General features: G+C 39.5%; 1 protein-coding gene across 2 annotated transcripts; it reads right to left on the bottom strand.

Moving 5' to 3' along the window:
• Positions 1 to 769: 769 nt before the first annotated feature.
• csad (cysteine sulfinic acid decarboxylase) lies at positions 770 to 13,617 on the bottom strand. Of its 2 annotated transcripts, XM_026371289.1 has the most exons (15): positions 13,556 to 13,617; positions 7,405 to 7,598; positions 7,155 to 7,281; positions 6,569 to 6,659; positions 6,318 to 6,427; positions 6,111 to 6,226; positions 4,419 to 4,498; positions 4,189 to 4,243; positions 3,910 to 4,026; positions 3,759 to 3,823; positions 3,531 to 3,612; positions 3,192 to 3,391; positions 2,714 to 2,765; positions 2,470 to 2,559; positions 770 to 2,303 (listed from the first exon to the last, which is right to left on the bottom strand). In XM_026371289.1, exons 1-15 carry the CDS (start codon positions 13,584 to 13,586, stop codon positions 2,130 to 2,132), a joined length of 1,584 nt encoding a protein of 527 aa, XP_026227074.1. In that variant the 5' UTR covers positions 13,587 to 13,617; the 3' UTR covers positions 770 to 2,129. The 2 variants fall into 2 exon arrangements, with proteins under 2 accessions (XP_026227074.1, XP_026227075.1); XM_026371290.1 differs by lacking the exons at positions 7,155 to 7,281; positions 7,405 to 7,598; positions 13,556 to 13,617 and having other exon boundaries at positions 6,542 to 6,629.
• Between the last annotated feature and the right edge of the window lie 2,520 nt (positions 13,618 to 16,137).

The following is a 16,137-nucleotide window of genomic DNA, read 5'->3' as shown; positions in this document are numbered from 1 at the left end:
CTTTATTTGAATTTGGTATATATTAATATTAGGGATCAGGATCAGGCCCAATGACTCTTGATCAGAACATCATTATTGAGTAACACATGTACACATATGTGCATTCTTGCAGTCTAGCTAACAGGTTGAATGTCCAAATTAAAGTCACTAAATTTACCTATAGCTAATCAGAAGCGGTACAACAGTGTATTGTATATTACTATTCTAAACTAAGCAAGAAGTGAGTTGTACCGTCCTACCTCAAATTTAGATACATGGAATGCCAAGTTCTTTGGTGGTGATATTCTACATTTCTCCTAGTGTAATTAAATCATGACAACAAACAATGAATTGTTCCAGTTCCCAGTTGACTGAAGAGTCTGCCCCATTGTTCTTAAGCTATTACAGACATACTGTGCTAAGACTTAAAACAGCACTATGTGTCAAAAAATGAAGGTTTGAGTTGTTTTTATGGACAATCATAGGATAAAATACAAGAACATCAGTTTGCATGATCAGTTATCAGCATTGTTAGGAGCCATAAGACAGGATCATACAACTCAGTGCTACTGGACAATATGGAGAATACCCCATTGACATAATCTATTACAATGTTGGAAAAAAAAGAACATTACAAAAAGCTGTTTCTTTTGTTTGTGTTTATTTGCAAAATGAAAACTGAAGAATGACACCAGATCTGTTAACATTCCACTGTTAAACACAAATATCAACTAACAAATTGAAGTGTTTTATGAGTGATAAATCCTTGGTTTGATAATGAAGCACTTAAGTTTTATGACACCTCTCATCCCTGCATTCAGCTGCTCTGCTGGGGCTTGAGGGTAGCAAAAACGTTTTTACTTTACTTATGTTGGACTTGGTCTAGATGAACATGAGATTCACCATCCTCTGTGAGCTAAGACCAGCGTCACATGCTTGTGTGCTGCTCTGGTAATTACAGGCTAAGGTTAGGGCCTGGACTCTAAATTGTCTATTGGTGTGAATGGTTGTCTGTCTGTATATGTGATGTTTTAGTGCAGTCCATTACTTACTGAATTGAGCATGTTAAGCAACTTGCAACATGGTCGCAGAGTTAGCATGTTGGTAGCTGGTGATGGATAATTGGGTTGTATGTGAAAGCAAAGCTAAAGAGGAACATGGTTCTGGGACAGAACCTTCTCTCTGTCATGGACCCAACTCAAACTGATGAACCATTTATTGAGAGTCCACCTGATGACACTGCAGACTTGCGTGCACACATACACGCACCAAATTACTACTAGTAAGTTGTCTGTAGTTTTTCAAAAACAAACTTTACTCATTGATATGTGGCCAAAGAAGTGTGTATTGCATTTGTTAGTTAGTATGAAGCTCACGCAATCGATCTGACAAACACAAAAAGGTCAATTGCTGAGTTGGGATGTTTTATCACAACTCAGCAGGTCAACAGGAGTTCAGACATCAATTGTGGATCAATAGTTGGGCACCAACTAAAAAGTCAAAAGCATCTCTGTCTGTTTATCCAGCTGAGTGAGTGTATCTAGCAGGTGTCAACGACCTGAAATGAGTGAGCAGTAGCTCCATGAGCTGTGGGCTGCAGTGCAAGCACATAGCAGAGCTACAAGAAGCTAAAGAGACAATTCAAATGTACAACGTCAAGAATCTAAAACTACAGACAAAAGCTCAGTTAAGACCAGTTCCATACAAAATGCTGAGTGAGGTCTTTAGGAACCACCACAATAAATATGGTATGAAACATAAGATGGCTGTGCAGATTAACATAGGAAGAAACAACCTCATCATGAAGACATGACAGGAAGCCTCATCTACAATCTGGTGATGAAGAGTTGTGCAGCTGTTCAGATTAAAGCAGCATGATCTGGATTATTATTTTATGATGAAATGCACAACAAATATTAGACAATTCTCATACTGGTCTTCTACACCTGCATGCAACACTTGGATTTGAAAGACACAAAACATACATGTGTGGCAGAAAAACACATTTTTAATGATCATCTATTTACAGATCATCATTATACATTGCACACAGATATTGCAAGACATTTCACCTTCATACTCTTACTAAACTGATGTAATCAAGATGCCTGAGTCAATGGCAGGTGACAGATAAATTTACAGGTTCTTCATTACAAGTCCTGTCCCAGGTTGTGAATCTCATCCAGGACAAAGTTCAGGTCCTCCCTGCTGACCTGAGGACTGATGACCACCATCCTGAAAAAGTTGGGCTTGTCACCATGGGCCTGGTAACCAATCATCATGCTGCCCTTTTTCATCATGCGCTCTTTCACCACTGGGGCCACCTGCAGGGGGAAGGAGGAAAAACTAGGATGACTTTCTACTGTCACACCCCCTATTCCTGCAAGGCATGAATAGGGGCTGCGCGATTTTAATTGTCTTGTAAAATTTAGCATTATAATTATCTGTGAGACTTGATAAAATGTCATTATTGACTGATCAGTCACTTACTGTGTGGAGTTTTTTCCAGCGCTCAGGACCATGTGGAACGCTCCTCAGACTTGGTGGAATGTACCAAAAGCAAACATTTGAATATTCAGGCTGTAGACAGAAGACCAGTGTTCAAAAATAAATCAATGCGATCACAAGCTTCACTGGCATGCCTGAAGTGTTTTACTGATAAGATGTGAAATTAGTTAAATTAGAGACTAATTCATCGGTTTGCTGGTTTTAGTTCTGGTTGATTTTCACTTACTTCTATCACAAGCTGGAACTCTTCTCTTTTCTTGATCTCTTGTGCAAGATACCTGTAAAAAGCATATTTAGCTTTGAGTTGATCTGGTCTGACCAGGACACTGCTCTGATTTACAGCTTTCATACTGTACACATCCATGACAGGTGCATTTCCTCAAAAGTCTAACAGATCATTAGTCAAACTGAGGTGCTTTATCAATTATAAATCTTTGGTTCGATCAAGCACTTAAATCTCTGTGAGCTAAGACCGGCCATCTTTGTGTTTTTGCCTCTAGTCTGTCACATGCTTGTGTGCTGCTCTGGTAATTACAGGTTAAAGTTAGGGTGTGAAATTGACACTAAATTGTCCATTGGTGTGAATGTAGGTGTGAATGGTTGTCTATCTGTATATGTGATGCTTTAGTGCAGTCCATTACTTAATGAATTGAGCAAGTTGAGCAAGGATCACATCCATGACAGGTACATTTGCACAGACTAACCTGGCCATCGCAATAGCTCTATCCACTATCTGCTCCAGCTGTGTGGTTCCTAATGCCTTCCACATTAACCAGAACTTGAAGGCATCTGGCTTCCTGCCGCACTGGACAGACTTGTCCCCCGTGTCATAGCTGACATCATAGAACTTATCCTGCTGGAAGAGGTAGGTGGCCCGAGCAGAGTGGCAGTGCTGGAGGAGACTCTGAGGAATTGACAAGTTTTACACTTTTTCTTTTTGTCCATTACAAAATTCCACACAAACTTTTTACTTTTGTTTTTATTACATCATGTTGTTTCTCTGGAACAGCTATATCATCAGAGGACAAGGGAGCTTATCTTACGGTTTTGTCTCTGACCAGGAAAGCCGAGCACTGCAGAGGTACCATCAGCATCTTGTGAAGGTTCCAGGCAACTGAGTTGACTCTTAACAGACACAATAAACACAGCAGAGAGACACTTTCCAGTCAGTGAGTTATGACTGAACAACATCACTGATTAACTGAAGTTAAATGAGTGTCAATACATGCACTTCCGCAGCTCTGCGACATATTCGAGCTTAACACGTTTACCTGTGGATGCCTTTTAACAAGTGTTTATGCTTTTTCGACATCAGAGCTGCTCCTCCCCAACATGCCTGAGAAAAGGCAAGATAAAATAGTTTACAGTGATAGTAAAATGGTTAAAATGCTTATTAGTCGGTGAATGAATGTATGATCTTACGTCGACGTGCAGCCACAGGTTGTACTTCTCACAGATGTCTGCAATTTCTTCAATAGGATCAAAAGCCCCAAGTACTGTAGTCCCTGCTGTAGCATTTACCATGAAGGGAACTGCACCCTGAACACACACACACACACACACACACACACACACACACACACACACACACACACACACACACACACACACACACACACACACACACGAAACATTTGAAGATACTGCAAAATTTTCCAACAAAAACAAAAAACAAAAAACAAAACAAGATGGCTTCCTCACCTCACTTTTAGCTAACTTTATTTTTTCCTCTAGAGCTGACGGAATCATCTTCCCTCTGATTCACATACATACAAAATCAGTTTTGAAACCACAAATTCATCATGTTTCACTCTCAACTTTTACCAAATTGAGAGTTGTATTCACAGAAACACTGTGAGTGATGTATATAATTTCAAAATCAACCATTCAATATATCGAGTAGTCGTAAGTGCGCGTGAGAAGCAGTTTACCTCTTATCAGATGACACTATGTAAACGTTTTTTGTGCCGATGCCCAGCAGAGCTGCTCCTTTGGAAATGGAATAATGACCCTGAAAAGGTTTACACAGGTCTGTCAACAAATATGTCAGCATGCTGTTCATTTGATTTGGCTGGATTCATTCAAACTTAACCACAGTAAATATAATCACACATAATGGATTCAATTCCTATTTCCTCATACTCTGTAAACAGTGTAATGTGTTCCTTAACTCAGCTATCAATATAAACTTCTTATGAGGTTGTTTATGAGTGAAATTAACAATTGCTAGAAGTTGTAAAGACCATTGATCTTTTCACTTGCCCTTCATGCACCATGTGATGGTATTAGTTGAAGAGGGAGGAAGGTTCATAGCTGCCAGTGAAAATATTGTACATGTTCATTTAGTGCCTTAACAGCGAAGAACATTCTACACTTTGGTGGGATTGATTGATTTGAGGTTCTTTCCTAACTGATGCCTAACAGGTAATTGTCACAATGAGTGGTCTTGCAGAGCAGAGAGGAGAGTGAAGCGAATGTGTCGAGAAGGGGGTTTCTGCCAGTTTAAACATCTTACATGGTCAATTGTTATAATGTAGTTGGATCAGCTCGCTCCCCAGTCACTAGAATAGTTGTGCTAATACATGTTCATAAATATGAGGGGGAGCGGAGATTTTAGGTTTGCATGGTGTCAATGAAGTCAAAATGTTGTTGGAACTGTCACATTAGTAAGCCCAACTTACTGTGTTGAAAAAGTATTAGCTTCCTTCCTGTTGTTTTTATTTGATGTCATATTTGTCACACTTGATGACAAATGAATCAGATAATTAAAAACATATTAATATTACACGAAGATAACCTGAGTAAATTCAAAATGTCGTTTTAAATTATTAAGGGAAAAAAGCTGTCCAAACCTGCTTGACTCAAGGTGAAAATATTTCCCAGAAGAAACACCAAAGCATGCAGACTTCACAATTAATGAGTGTTACTCATTTAACAATAAGAAAGACACTGGGCAAAATGGCATCCACAGGAGAGTTTTAAGGCAAAAGGCACTGCTGATCAAAAAGGTTGATCAATTTGACAGAAAATATCTTGAATGTTCCCAAGATTTTTGGGCAAATGTTCTTTATACTGATGCGACAAAAGTTGAGCTTTTTAGAAGGTGTATGTCCCATTACATCAGTTGGAAAACTAACATGGCATTTCAAATAAAAAAGTCATGCCAACAGTCAAACATGGTGTTGGCAGCGTAATGGTCTGGGGCTGCTTTGCAGTGTCAGGACCTGGACAACCTGCCATAATTGATAGAACCATGAATTCCCTGTTCTAAGATCCTTAAGGAGAATGTCTGGCCATAAGTTTGTGACCTCAGGCTAAAGCATACTTGGGTTTTGCATTGGACCATTATGCTTGGAAACGCTCCAGTTTCCAATTCCGCAAGGAACAGTGGGCCGAAATTCCTCCACAGTGTTAGGAAAGAAATTATTGCCAGTTATCACAAATGCAACCAGTTATTAGGTTTAAGGGGAAAGTTACTTTTTCAAATAAGGTTTTAACATTTTTTTTTCCTTAAATAATAAAATAAACAATATTTAGAAAACTGCATTTTGTATTCACTCTGGTTATCATTGTAAAATGTAAAAATTTGATCATTGAAAATAGTCTGATGTTGTAAAACTTACCTCCTGTGATGTTAAAATGACCAGTCTTTTAGCAGCAAAGAGGCCAACCTCTTTAATATCTGGGCAGTAACGGTACCTAGCTAAGTTCACAGCATACATGTTGGACATTGAGCCACCTGAAAGGCAAACAGCGCACGTCATGTGTTACCCACCAAAAAAAGATAAAAAAAAAATTAGGAAAAAAAAGTATTAATTGCTCTTGGTGACCTGGGTTAAAGATTCCATCTCCTCCTTCATCCCATCCAATCATTTCGATCATCTTTCTCAGAAGAGTGTCCTCCATCAGAGTAAAGACTGGAGCCACCTCATATGTATACCTGATAAAAACAAAATACCTAGTGTGTCATGGTATGATTTCAAAATCTTCTGAATATTGAGCATATACAATAAAAGACAGTCACTCAACTGAGACATTTCCATGTGTGACTTACAGTATTACAATGAGATTTGCGACTCACAGACTGGTAGTGATTGCTTCAGTAATAAAGCTTCCCACCATGGAGTAGGGATCCATCCCTGCATACAGCTGGTTGAAGAAACGAGGATGAGCTGCAGAGATGATGCAAAATAGATTTCCTGTTATTATCTATTAGTGTGTCAGCTACTGCAAAACCTTTAATTGCGCTCTCTTTGTTTGCTAAATTATTTTAATTTAATGTTAACCGAGCTTCATAAATCCACTGATGAGGAAAGATAACCTGCATTAATCTGCATCAAACTCCATCAATTAGTTCTTCATACTAAAGTGGTTAGATGAATGCCACACCACAGAGGCATTTAAAGGAGTGTATGAGGATAAGGTTTCTGAGTCAGAGACCTGAAGACACTTTTCATCCACTCTAATGGTGCTTAAGAGAATCTGCCAAGAACAATTAAATAAACGGTCTAAATTCAGGTGTAAGAGGCCTGTAGAAGCTTAACCAAGAGGATTTGGAGTTGTGTACTGCCAAAAGGGACTTCAGCACACAGGGGGTGAATACTTAGGCAAATCTAAGTTTTGTCTGAGTAAATAAAGTTTATAATATATCAACTTTATTCACTTACTAGTTTTGACACTGTATTTGATGGCATCCCTGCAGTACTGCAGGACCCTGGACTCAGACTCCCCTTTATCTCTCAATTCAAGGTCCAACAACTCCTTCAGCTGCTCAGGTGAACGCCACTCACAAACCTGGTCAGAATGGACAGACATCTCACTATGTAGATCAAATGTAGCAGTACTAGTCCTACACTTGAAGCATAGTGGTTAATCCACACACAGTTGGCAGGGATTTCAGAGAAATGTAAAATTCACCTTTTCTCTGACATCAGTGGCTTTTTTCACCGCGTCTTCCAGAATTATTTCCATAGCATGATGGATGAAGCTCTCTGTTGCATTCATTTCCCCTGTAGGACTATTCACAGCAAAATTGTCCATGAAAGTTGGAGAACACTTCGCTTGATGCTTGAGATCTACCTCATGGTTCTGGTGTTCATGGGAATTCAGCCCTGCAAAAAGAAAAGTAATTACTTTATTTTTTTTCATCAAACCACATTTCCAGAAAAGGTGGGACTTTTTGTAATATACAATAAAAACTAAATTATGTCATTGTTTTTAATGAGCAACTCTAATGTATTTTGCAAATCTAAGCAAATTTTGAGATCTTCCTAACCAAAGATGAGTCATGGCTCACAACAAAACCCATAAAATATGTTGTGTATGTGTTGGTATGGGCATGCTATAGTGCTCGCATCATGGGTGATTTGCACATGTGTCAAGGTGCCACATATGCAGAGGCGTATATTGGGATTTGAGAGAAACAAATGTTCTTTTCCCAGGAGGTCAGTAGGTATTTCAGGAGGGCAATGTCAGTCCTAATTCTGCATGTGGTTCTACAGTGTGGTTTCACACAGACAGAGTTTGTGTACTTGACTGGCCTGTCTGCAGTCCACATCCGTCTCTTACCGAAATTGTATGGTGCAACAAAAAAGATTAGAATCAAGATCAAACCCTAAATTTAAATTAAATAGTCTGGCTGCCTGAGTGGTATTTGTTTGTTTTCTGTAGTCTTCTGTGCTAAGTATATCCACAATATATCTAATGTTTAGTGTGGTGACTACAACAATTTTATTCATTAACTTGTCCTTCTGCTGATATTTTTCATTTTAGTATTACACACATAGATTGTTTTGTACAGTGCATTTTATTATTTTTTTTATTTCAGACACGTGTAAACTACGTCACCTGTTAGTGGAAGCATACAACCACAAAGCTGTATTTCTAGTCAATATTGATACTGAAATGGCTCTGTTGTAAAATGGTATTTTTTTGTAGTTACAGTAAATCCTGCTTTTTTTAATAGATGTCAATCACCCTCTTGGAAATTTTTGAGGCTTATTTTTCTCCTCCCAGTGTTGCAGCTCTTCAGTCTTTTGGACTCTGATGTGCTGTAATCATTCAGCTACACCATTTCCACACGTACACATTCTTCCTGCAGAACTTGTTTAGCTCTTGTAGTTTATTGTCCTGTTGCATCACCTAGCTTCTAAAGAGTTTCAGCTAACGTACAGACATTCTCACATTATCCTGAAGAATTTTTTCATACACTTAGGAATTTATCTTCCCCCTAATCACAAACAGCAAGCTGAACTAGATGCTGACCTGCACTTATTAAAATCAAAGCAAGCAGCTGCTGCAGCACTAGCAAGGCTCAAGCTTGGGAAGCATCCGTGCAAGAAAGCGGAGACCCACAACAGTCCCACCAAGACACCAAGATAGTGGTCAAGTCAGCAGCCTAATCTAGCACACACAGGAATATGTGCAACAACATGCTCAATTAGACTTTGATCTGCAAACATTTCAGGCATAGCTTCCTGAGGCGATGTCTGCATCAGACAATGATGTTGATGAGGCAGCAAAATACTCCAAAGAACCACGTGATCACCAGAGTAGTGAGTACGGCTATCCAGAGATCAAACCCTTGCTATACCAAACTACTAGTCCAAACCAAAAGACAGAAATGATCACCCTGCAACAAAGAAGCCAAAAGAAAAGAACCATATAGTCGGAGCTATGGCCCCTATGGAGGTACTCAGTACTCAAATGCTATGAGTGTGGCAGTGAAATTGACAGTCATTCAGTAAAGTTCTACACAGACAGTAGAATTGTGCTTGGCTACATACATAACACTGTAAGGTGATTTTATGTCTATGTCTCTAACAGAGTTGCTAGCATTAGAAAATCTAAACCAAACCAGTGGCATTATATCAACACTGAAGACAATCTTGCTGACAATGGGACTCGGTCAGTACCAGCAGCAGTGCTCAGAAGTACCAACTGGTTTACTTGTCTATTTTTCCTTTTCAAGACCAGGGCAAGAGCATGCACCTGACGTTCACGGTTTTGATCATGTGGATACAGATGCAGATCGGGATATTCAACCTAAAGTGACAACATCCAGCACGAAAACTACCAAAGGCCTACTGACTTCTGCTAGGTTTGAGAGGTTTTCCATTTGGAAGTCACTCACTCAAGCAGTTGTAAGGCTAATCAAGAAAGTGAGAACTATCACCAAAGCTCCCTACAAAGACGATCTGCAAGTAGGACATGTGATTCTACTGAAACATTCACAAGTCAAAAGGAATGACTGGCAAACCAGACTTGTTGTTAATACTGTTCCTAGTCAAATAATAATAGTGTATAAGGTAGAGGTCAAAGTAATCAAGCAGGGTACAGCTAAGGTTTACTTGTGGCCTATCTTGAGGTCATTCTCCTACTGCCTAGAGAAAATGTATAGTTGTATGAAGTACACTATATTGCCAAAAGTATTCGATCACCTGCCCTGACTCGCATATGAACTTAAGTGACATCCCATTCCTAATGCATAGAGTTCAATATGACATCCGTCCACCCTTTGCAGCTATAACAACTCTTCTAGGAAGGATGTCCACAAAGTTTAGGAGTGTGTTTATGGGATTTTTTGACCATTCTTCCAGAAGCGCATTTGTGAGGTTACACACTGATGTTGGACGAGAAGGCCTGGCTCTCAGTCACCGCTCTAAATAATCCCAAAAGTGTTCTATGGGGTTGAGGTCAGGACTCTGTGCATGCCAGTCAAGTTTAACCACACCACACTCTGTCATCCACGTCTTTATGGACCTTGCTTTGTGCACTGGTGCACATGTTAGAAGAGGAAGGCGCTAGCCCCTAACTGTTCCGAGTTCCTTTCACTGGAACTAAGGGGCCAAGCCCAGCTCCTGACAAACAACCCCACACCATAATCCCTCCTCCACCAAACTTTACACTTGGCACAATGCAGTTAGACAAGTACTGTTCTCCTGGCAACCGCCAAACCCAGACTCGTCCATCAGATTGCCAGATGGAGAAGCGCGATTTGTCGCTCCAGAGAAAGTGTCTCCACTGCTCTAGAGTCCAGTGGCGGCGTGCTTTACACCACTGAATCCTACGCTTTGCATTGCACTTGGTGATGTATGGCTTGGATGAAGCTGCTCAGCCATGGAAACCCGTTCCATGAAGCTCTCTGTGCACTGTTCTTGAGCTAATCTGAAGGCCACATGAAGTTTGGAGGTGTGTAGCGATTGACTCTGCAGAAAGTTAGCGACCTCTTCATACCATGCGCCTCAGTGTCCGCTGACCCCCCTCCGTCAGTTTACGTGGCTGAGTTGCTGTCGTTCCCAAACGCTTCCACATTCTTATAATACAGCTGACAGTTGAGGGAGGAATATTTAGGAGTGAGGATATTTCACGACTGGATTTGTGTGCACACGGTAGCATCTTATCACAGTCCTACGCTCGATTTCACTGAGCTCCTGAGAGCGACCCATTCTTTCACAAATGTTTGTAAAAACAGTCTGCATGCCTAGGTGCTTCATTTCACACACCTTTGGCAATGGAAGTGATTAAAACACCTTATTCCGATTATTTGGATGAATGAGTGAATACTTTTGGCATATATAATACCAGTTGAGGAGTGTGCTGCCCACGCAGTAATGTCACAGTTTTGTTCTGTTGCGCTCGGTCGTGCTAACGGAGTGGTGCAGTGGTGTCTGGGTGGATGCCAAGTCATATCTTTATTTCTACAGAGCAAGCTTTACATTGGGGGTGGCATGCTCGCGATGTTAACGTCTGTTAGCGTGTTAATGGGGAATTCTGTTGTCTCTGCGCTTCGAGCTAATAAGTGAGTTTTTAGTACATCATGGCATGCCTTTGTTGTCGTTTGACTGGGATGGGAAACATGTCATGCTGTGGTAGACGTTTGGATGTGGTAGAGTCTTCTTTTTTGTGTGAAAAAGGTGGTGCAAATGCCACCATTGCATGTTATTAACTTTGTGTCTTCTCTCTCCTGTAGTTGTGTTTCCTCCTCTCTGTCTCCCTCTCTCTGTACTTTTCTGCAGGCATCCTCGGCCGGGAGCTGTACATCTCCAGAATCCAGTTGACCTGCCCAATGTTCTTGCTGCTTGTTGTTGTTTTAGTTGCCTGCTGTTCTTTTCTCTCTTCTCTTTCCACTCACCCCAACCGGTTGACTATGAGCCTGGTTCTGGTGGAGGTTTCTTCCTCTACAGGGAGTTTTTCCTCTCCACTGTTGCCTAAAGCTTGCTCAAATGGGATTGTTGGGTTTTCTCTGTAATTTTTTGTATAAATATTTTCTGTAAGGTCTTAAACCTTACACTGTAAAGTGCCTTGAGATAACTTCTGTTCTAAATTGGCGCTGTACAAATAAAATTGAATTGAATTGAATTGTGTTTTACAGTGTTTATGTTGGGGAGGCAATAAACAGCCTAAACCACCATCTCTTGGCTCTCATTTGGAAAACTGTTCCAAACTGGAGACCCACATTGAGGAAGGGCAGAATACTCAACTCAGCTCAACTCAACTTTATTTATAAAGCCCTATAAAACAGTGTTGGCTGACCAAAGTGCTGTACACAGCTAGTCAAGAGAAAAAACAAGCAATTAAGACAATACTTAAAACAATAAATAGTAAATAAAATGATAACAAAAACAAAAGAATAAAACAAAGGAGCAAACACAGAGTCTTCATGCTGCATTAAAAGCCAGGGAATAAAAATGGGTCTTCAAGTAAGTTTTAAAAATTGACAATGAAGGTGCCTAATGTGCAGAGGTAGGGCATTCCATACTGAATACATACAGAATACTATTATTTAATTGTCTTACATTATTGGCTGTCAGACTAAGTGCTTTCTCGTGCTTTTATTTTGTTAAGTTTTGCTTTTGCTCTCTCATGTTGTCATACGTTTCCTGCCTCAGCTCCTGCCCTATCCCCTCACGCGTGTTCTGTTTGGCACCATTCATATTCCAACCACGCCCTCAGCAGCTGCTTCCACTTACCTGCTCAGTTTACACTGCACTCCCACATCTCTCTTACTTATTGCCAGATTGTCTTCCCCCCCGACGCCTACAGATCTCGCTGTGGTCTGGTTCCTGTTCTGTCCTATGTCTGGTGACTGTATTTTGCTCCCTTTTGCCTTAGCTCTTGCCCAAGCCTTGTTAATCTTGCAGCCTGCTCATGTAAATCCTTTGATTTCTTTGGATCTTTTTGGTAACTCTGAATCACTTGTTCAGTAAACCTCTGTAATTCTTCTCTTTTTGGTCATTAAATCCCTTTAAAACTTGCACAACACGTCCTGTGTTGCACTTAGATCGTGACCCTGTGAGATTGACAATTGCCAACATTGATACATAAGACATATTACCTATCTTTTGATTTTATTTCAATTCTTTTGAGCTGTAACATTTTTTACCCTGACAGACTAATGGACCCTGTTGAGCTGCTGTCATGAGAGCTGGATTGTTGGATTCTGTCTATATCATCATGGTTTAACCATCTGCATTTAAACTCTGTTTCTCATTCTGCTTTCATATCACTCCATGCACTTTATAGACATTTGAGCTGGCTGACCCCTGTACATTTCAGTCATGGCAGCTGACCAAACTGTAGGTATGTCTGAACTCTCTAACCCTTCCAAACAAACTGCTGCTTATCTCTTGGCCTTGAGTCAACTTGTACACAAGAGTGTCACTCCACCAGTTCTGACAGAGTTAGAATTAGTTAATAAGTCGTCATCATAGAAAAAGCTAGAATTACCAATTTAAATCTCATGCTGTTCTGATTTGTGTTTTTATCTTATTCCATCAGTAGTGGTAATGTCTATGGTATATTGCAAGCTCCAGTTGAACTGTTAGTTGCACTGTAATGTAACAAGAAGTGAACTGTTGCACAGACTCTTTAAAAAAGTTAAAGTTGCAGTATTTGTCAGTCTGTGCTAACTATTGTTGAGTAACAGAACATATAGTACCACACCATGAAAAATCTGAATTGCAGTTTGAAAACTTCATACACTTTTTAACTGAAGTTGTAAAATGGACCTTTATCTTTTATCATTTGTGTGTCCATTAAAATTTATAAGACTGCTCATAAAACTTACCATTCAAATGCCTCTCTGTGCTTGATGCCATCTCTAAGCTCAGACGCTGCTGTATTTAGACTCCAAGCAGTTTTTGCACATTTACAGTTACAGTGTCTGTATTTATACACAGGAGGACGGACTATCCTGATGTCATGGAATTTCCCACTACTGGCTTTGCCTGCACAGCAATCAGAAACATCTGGACTAACTAAAGTCCCATGTCTTTAGTTCCTTGTATGATTACAGTTTCTTTTTTAGTAAAACAGGCTACTACTACTACTCAGTAATTCAGCTACTGTATGCAGCTATTTACTCTTTAAGCTGTAGCGCCACGTACAGATTTTAAATACTACAACTCCCAATACTCTCTGTAACAGTACTTGAACAAAAAGCAGAACTAGGATTGACTGGGACGCATTAGGTTGTATTCAACAATTCTAGAAAATCTGTCTTTCACTTTTAATTTCCATCAGGTGCAACAATACAGTAGTTGATCAACAGAAACTTTTATTTTTGCATGTAGCTTCACATTTTTCATACAAGTAACAACTGTTGGAAACTCTGATCTTATCAGTGCTCCAAGTGTTTTGCACTGCTTCTCATTCACCCAGTCACTCACACAATCACACAGCGATGGCAGAGTTTCTTACACTTCGACATATGACTAGAGAAACAGGGAATCCAACCAGCAACCCCACAACTGGTGGATGACTGCCCTCTCCTGAGTCACAGCCACCCCATAGGTTTTTCCACAGACACAGAGCAAATAACACTGCACGTTTTGCAATTGTTTCATATTTTTGTAACTAATCTACTTCCTAACTCATTGCTATTTAGTTTGATTTCATTCATTCAGCCACTAAGTTTAGTTAAATTCTGTTATCTTGCTGGTAGATGAATAATTACAGTCAACATTTAGTCACCTTTACTGCTTTTTTAAATTTTAAAGATTATTACTGGATTATAGTTGAGTTTAACAGACAATTATATAATAGAATCTGCATAAAGTGTGTAACATTCAACAAAATAAATAAATAATAATAATAATAATAATAATAATAATACATGTTATGTTCTTAAGACATATGTTCCCAAATGATAAAAACATGATAAATGAGGGCTAGATTAACACTTATACAGCAGCAGTGTGAGAAAAAAAGAAGTTACAGTAAAATAATGCAACAAACCACATTTAAAAAAAACAAAGCAAAACCTCTACAAAAATATTTATTGTTGTAAGTTGTTTGATATTTTGTAATTAGGATGTGTTATTCTCTTATAATAATTCCTATTAATCATTACTTAAATCAGTCCTGGATAAGCACTACTATATAGCTAACCTTGTTTAAAAGCCAGTTGTGGAGCCCCATGTTTCAGCGTTTGAACTCACTCTGGCTTTGTAGCAGCAGTTACCACTAACACAGCAATAATGCTGCCTTCATTTGAAATGAACAACTTAACTGTACTGATTCACTTTCTTAAAATATACCATCAGGCCTGTAGCTTTTGTTGCCGGACTGGGAAGAGCCACCAGTTCAGGGGAGAGATTAAATACACATGGACAAAGGGTGCTGGAATCAATCTCAGTGTTGTGCAACTCACTTTTATTTAGCTGTTAGTGGTTGAGCTGCTCGACCACTTGGCTGAACATTGTCCTCTCACCCTGCTGTGGAAAATTACTGAATCTGTTCATACTGTGGAAAGTTACAGAACAGCTCTATTTCAGTGACAAGGGGCAGTTTATTGAGATGTAAAAAAAAAAAAAAAAAAAAGAATACTCCAGGTACGTAGGTCAGCACAGGCAGATTGGGGTGTGACCAGAGTCTCAATCCTGGAGCTGGATGGATGCTGATTCAGTGACTTTTGACTCTTGACTACTTGTCTTAGAGTTATTTTACTGCCAGGTGTCAGTGTTTCAGTGAGTTTGAGGTATTTTTTAGCACTGCACTGTCACCTCACTGCAACAAAGTTCAGGGTTGTTGGATGACGCATGTACCCCCACCTTACAGATACATTGCCACCAATGTTTTCTTTGCATTGAGTTTACATTTAAAACATTTTTATTTCTGAGAGACACATGTTTTAGTCTGACTCAAACATTAAACACAGACATCCAACAGAACAGTGTGACATTAATATTTAAAAGAGAAAGAGAGACCTATAAAAATCTTTTTGAAAAAAAAAACAAAACAACAACTATATATTATATATATTATAATATTATACATACATTTGTTAGAAGCCATAGTTCAGAGAAACAGATCCTAACTCATACTGTAACTATGCCCTAGAGAAACAATCTAGACAAAGATAAGATCCACTTATAATTTTCCTTCTCTCTAGGTGGTAAAGTCCTTTGCAATATGTGACACTGACCCAGTCTTAGCTCAGGGTGACTGCAGGATACTGTATTGTACATAGAACACTAGTGCAATAAAGTGCGGTACTTTCTGTAAGGCTCACACTGCAGCAGACCACGAGCATCCCAAAGTCAGTCCTGGCTTCTGAGAAATTTTAGATGAAATGTTGAAGATGTGTTTTTTGGTGACGCAGAGGGCAGTAAGAAGTAGCTGTGACGTGTTGACCTCCAGTTTAAGCCC

The sequence above is a fragment of the Anabas testudineus genome, chromosome 16, assembly GCF_900324465.2.
Source record: "Anabas testudineus chromosome 16, fAnaTes1.2, whole genome shotgun sequence".
NCBI classification, from domain to species: Eukaryota; Metazoa; Chordata; class Actinopteri; order Anabantiformes; family Anabantidae; genus Anabas; species Anabas testudineus.
The sequence above is the reverse complement of the archived record's forward strand: the minus strand, read 5'-3'. Positions and strand labels throughout refer to the sequence as shown.

Excerpts from the sequence above, each read along its gene's own strand:
- csad (XM_026371289.1), bottom strand. The coding sequence starts at position 13,586 with ATGGCATCAAGCACAGAGAGGCATTTGAATG. Across the intron at positions 7,599-13,555 it reads CACAGAGAGGCATTTGAATG|GGCTGAATTCCCATGAACAC; the intron begins GTAAGTTTTATG and ends TTCTTTTTGCAG. Across the intron at positions 7,282-7,404 it reads CCACTGATGTCAGAGAAAAG|GTTTGTGAGTGGCGTTCACC; the intron begins GTGAATTTTACA and ends CATTCTGACCAG.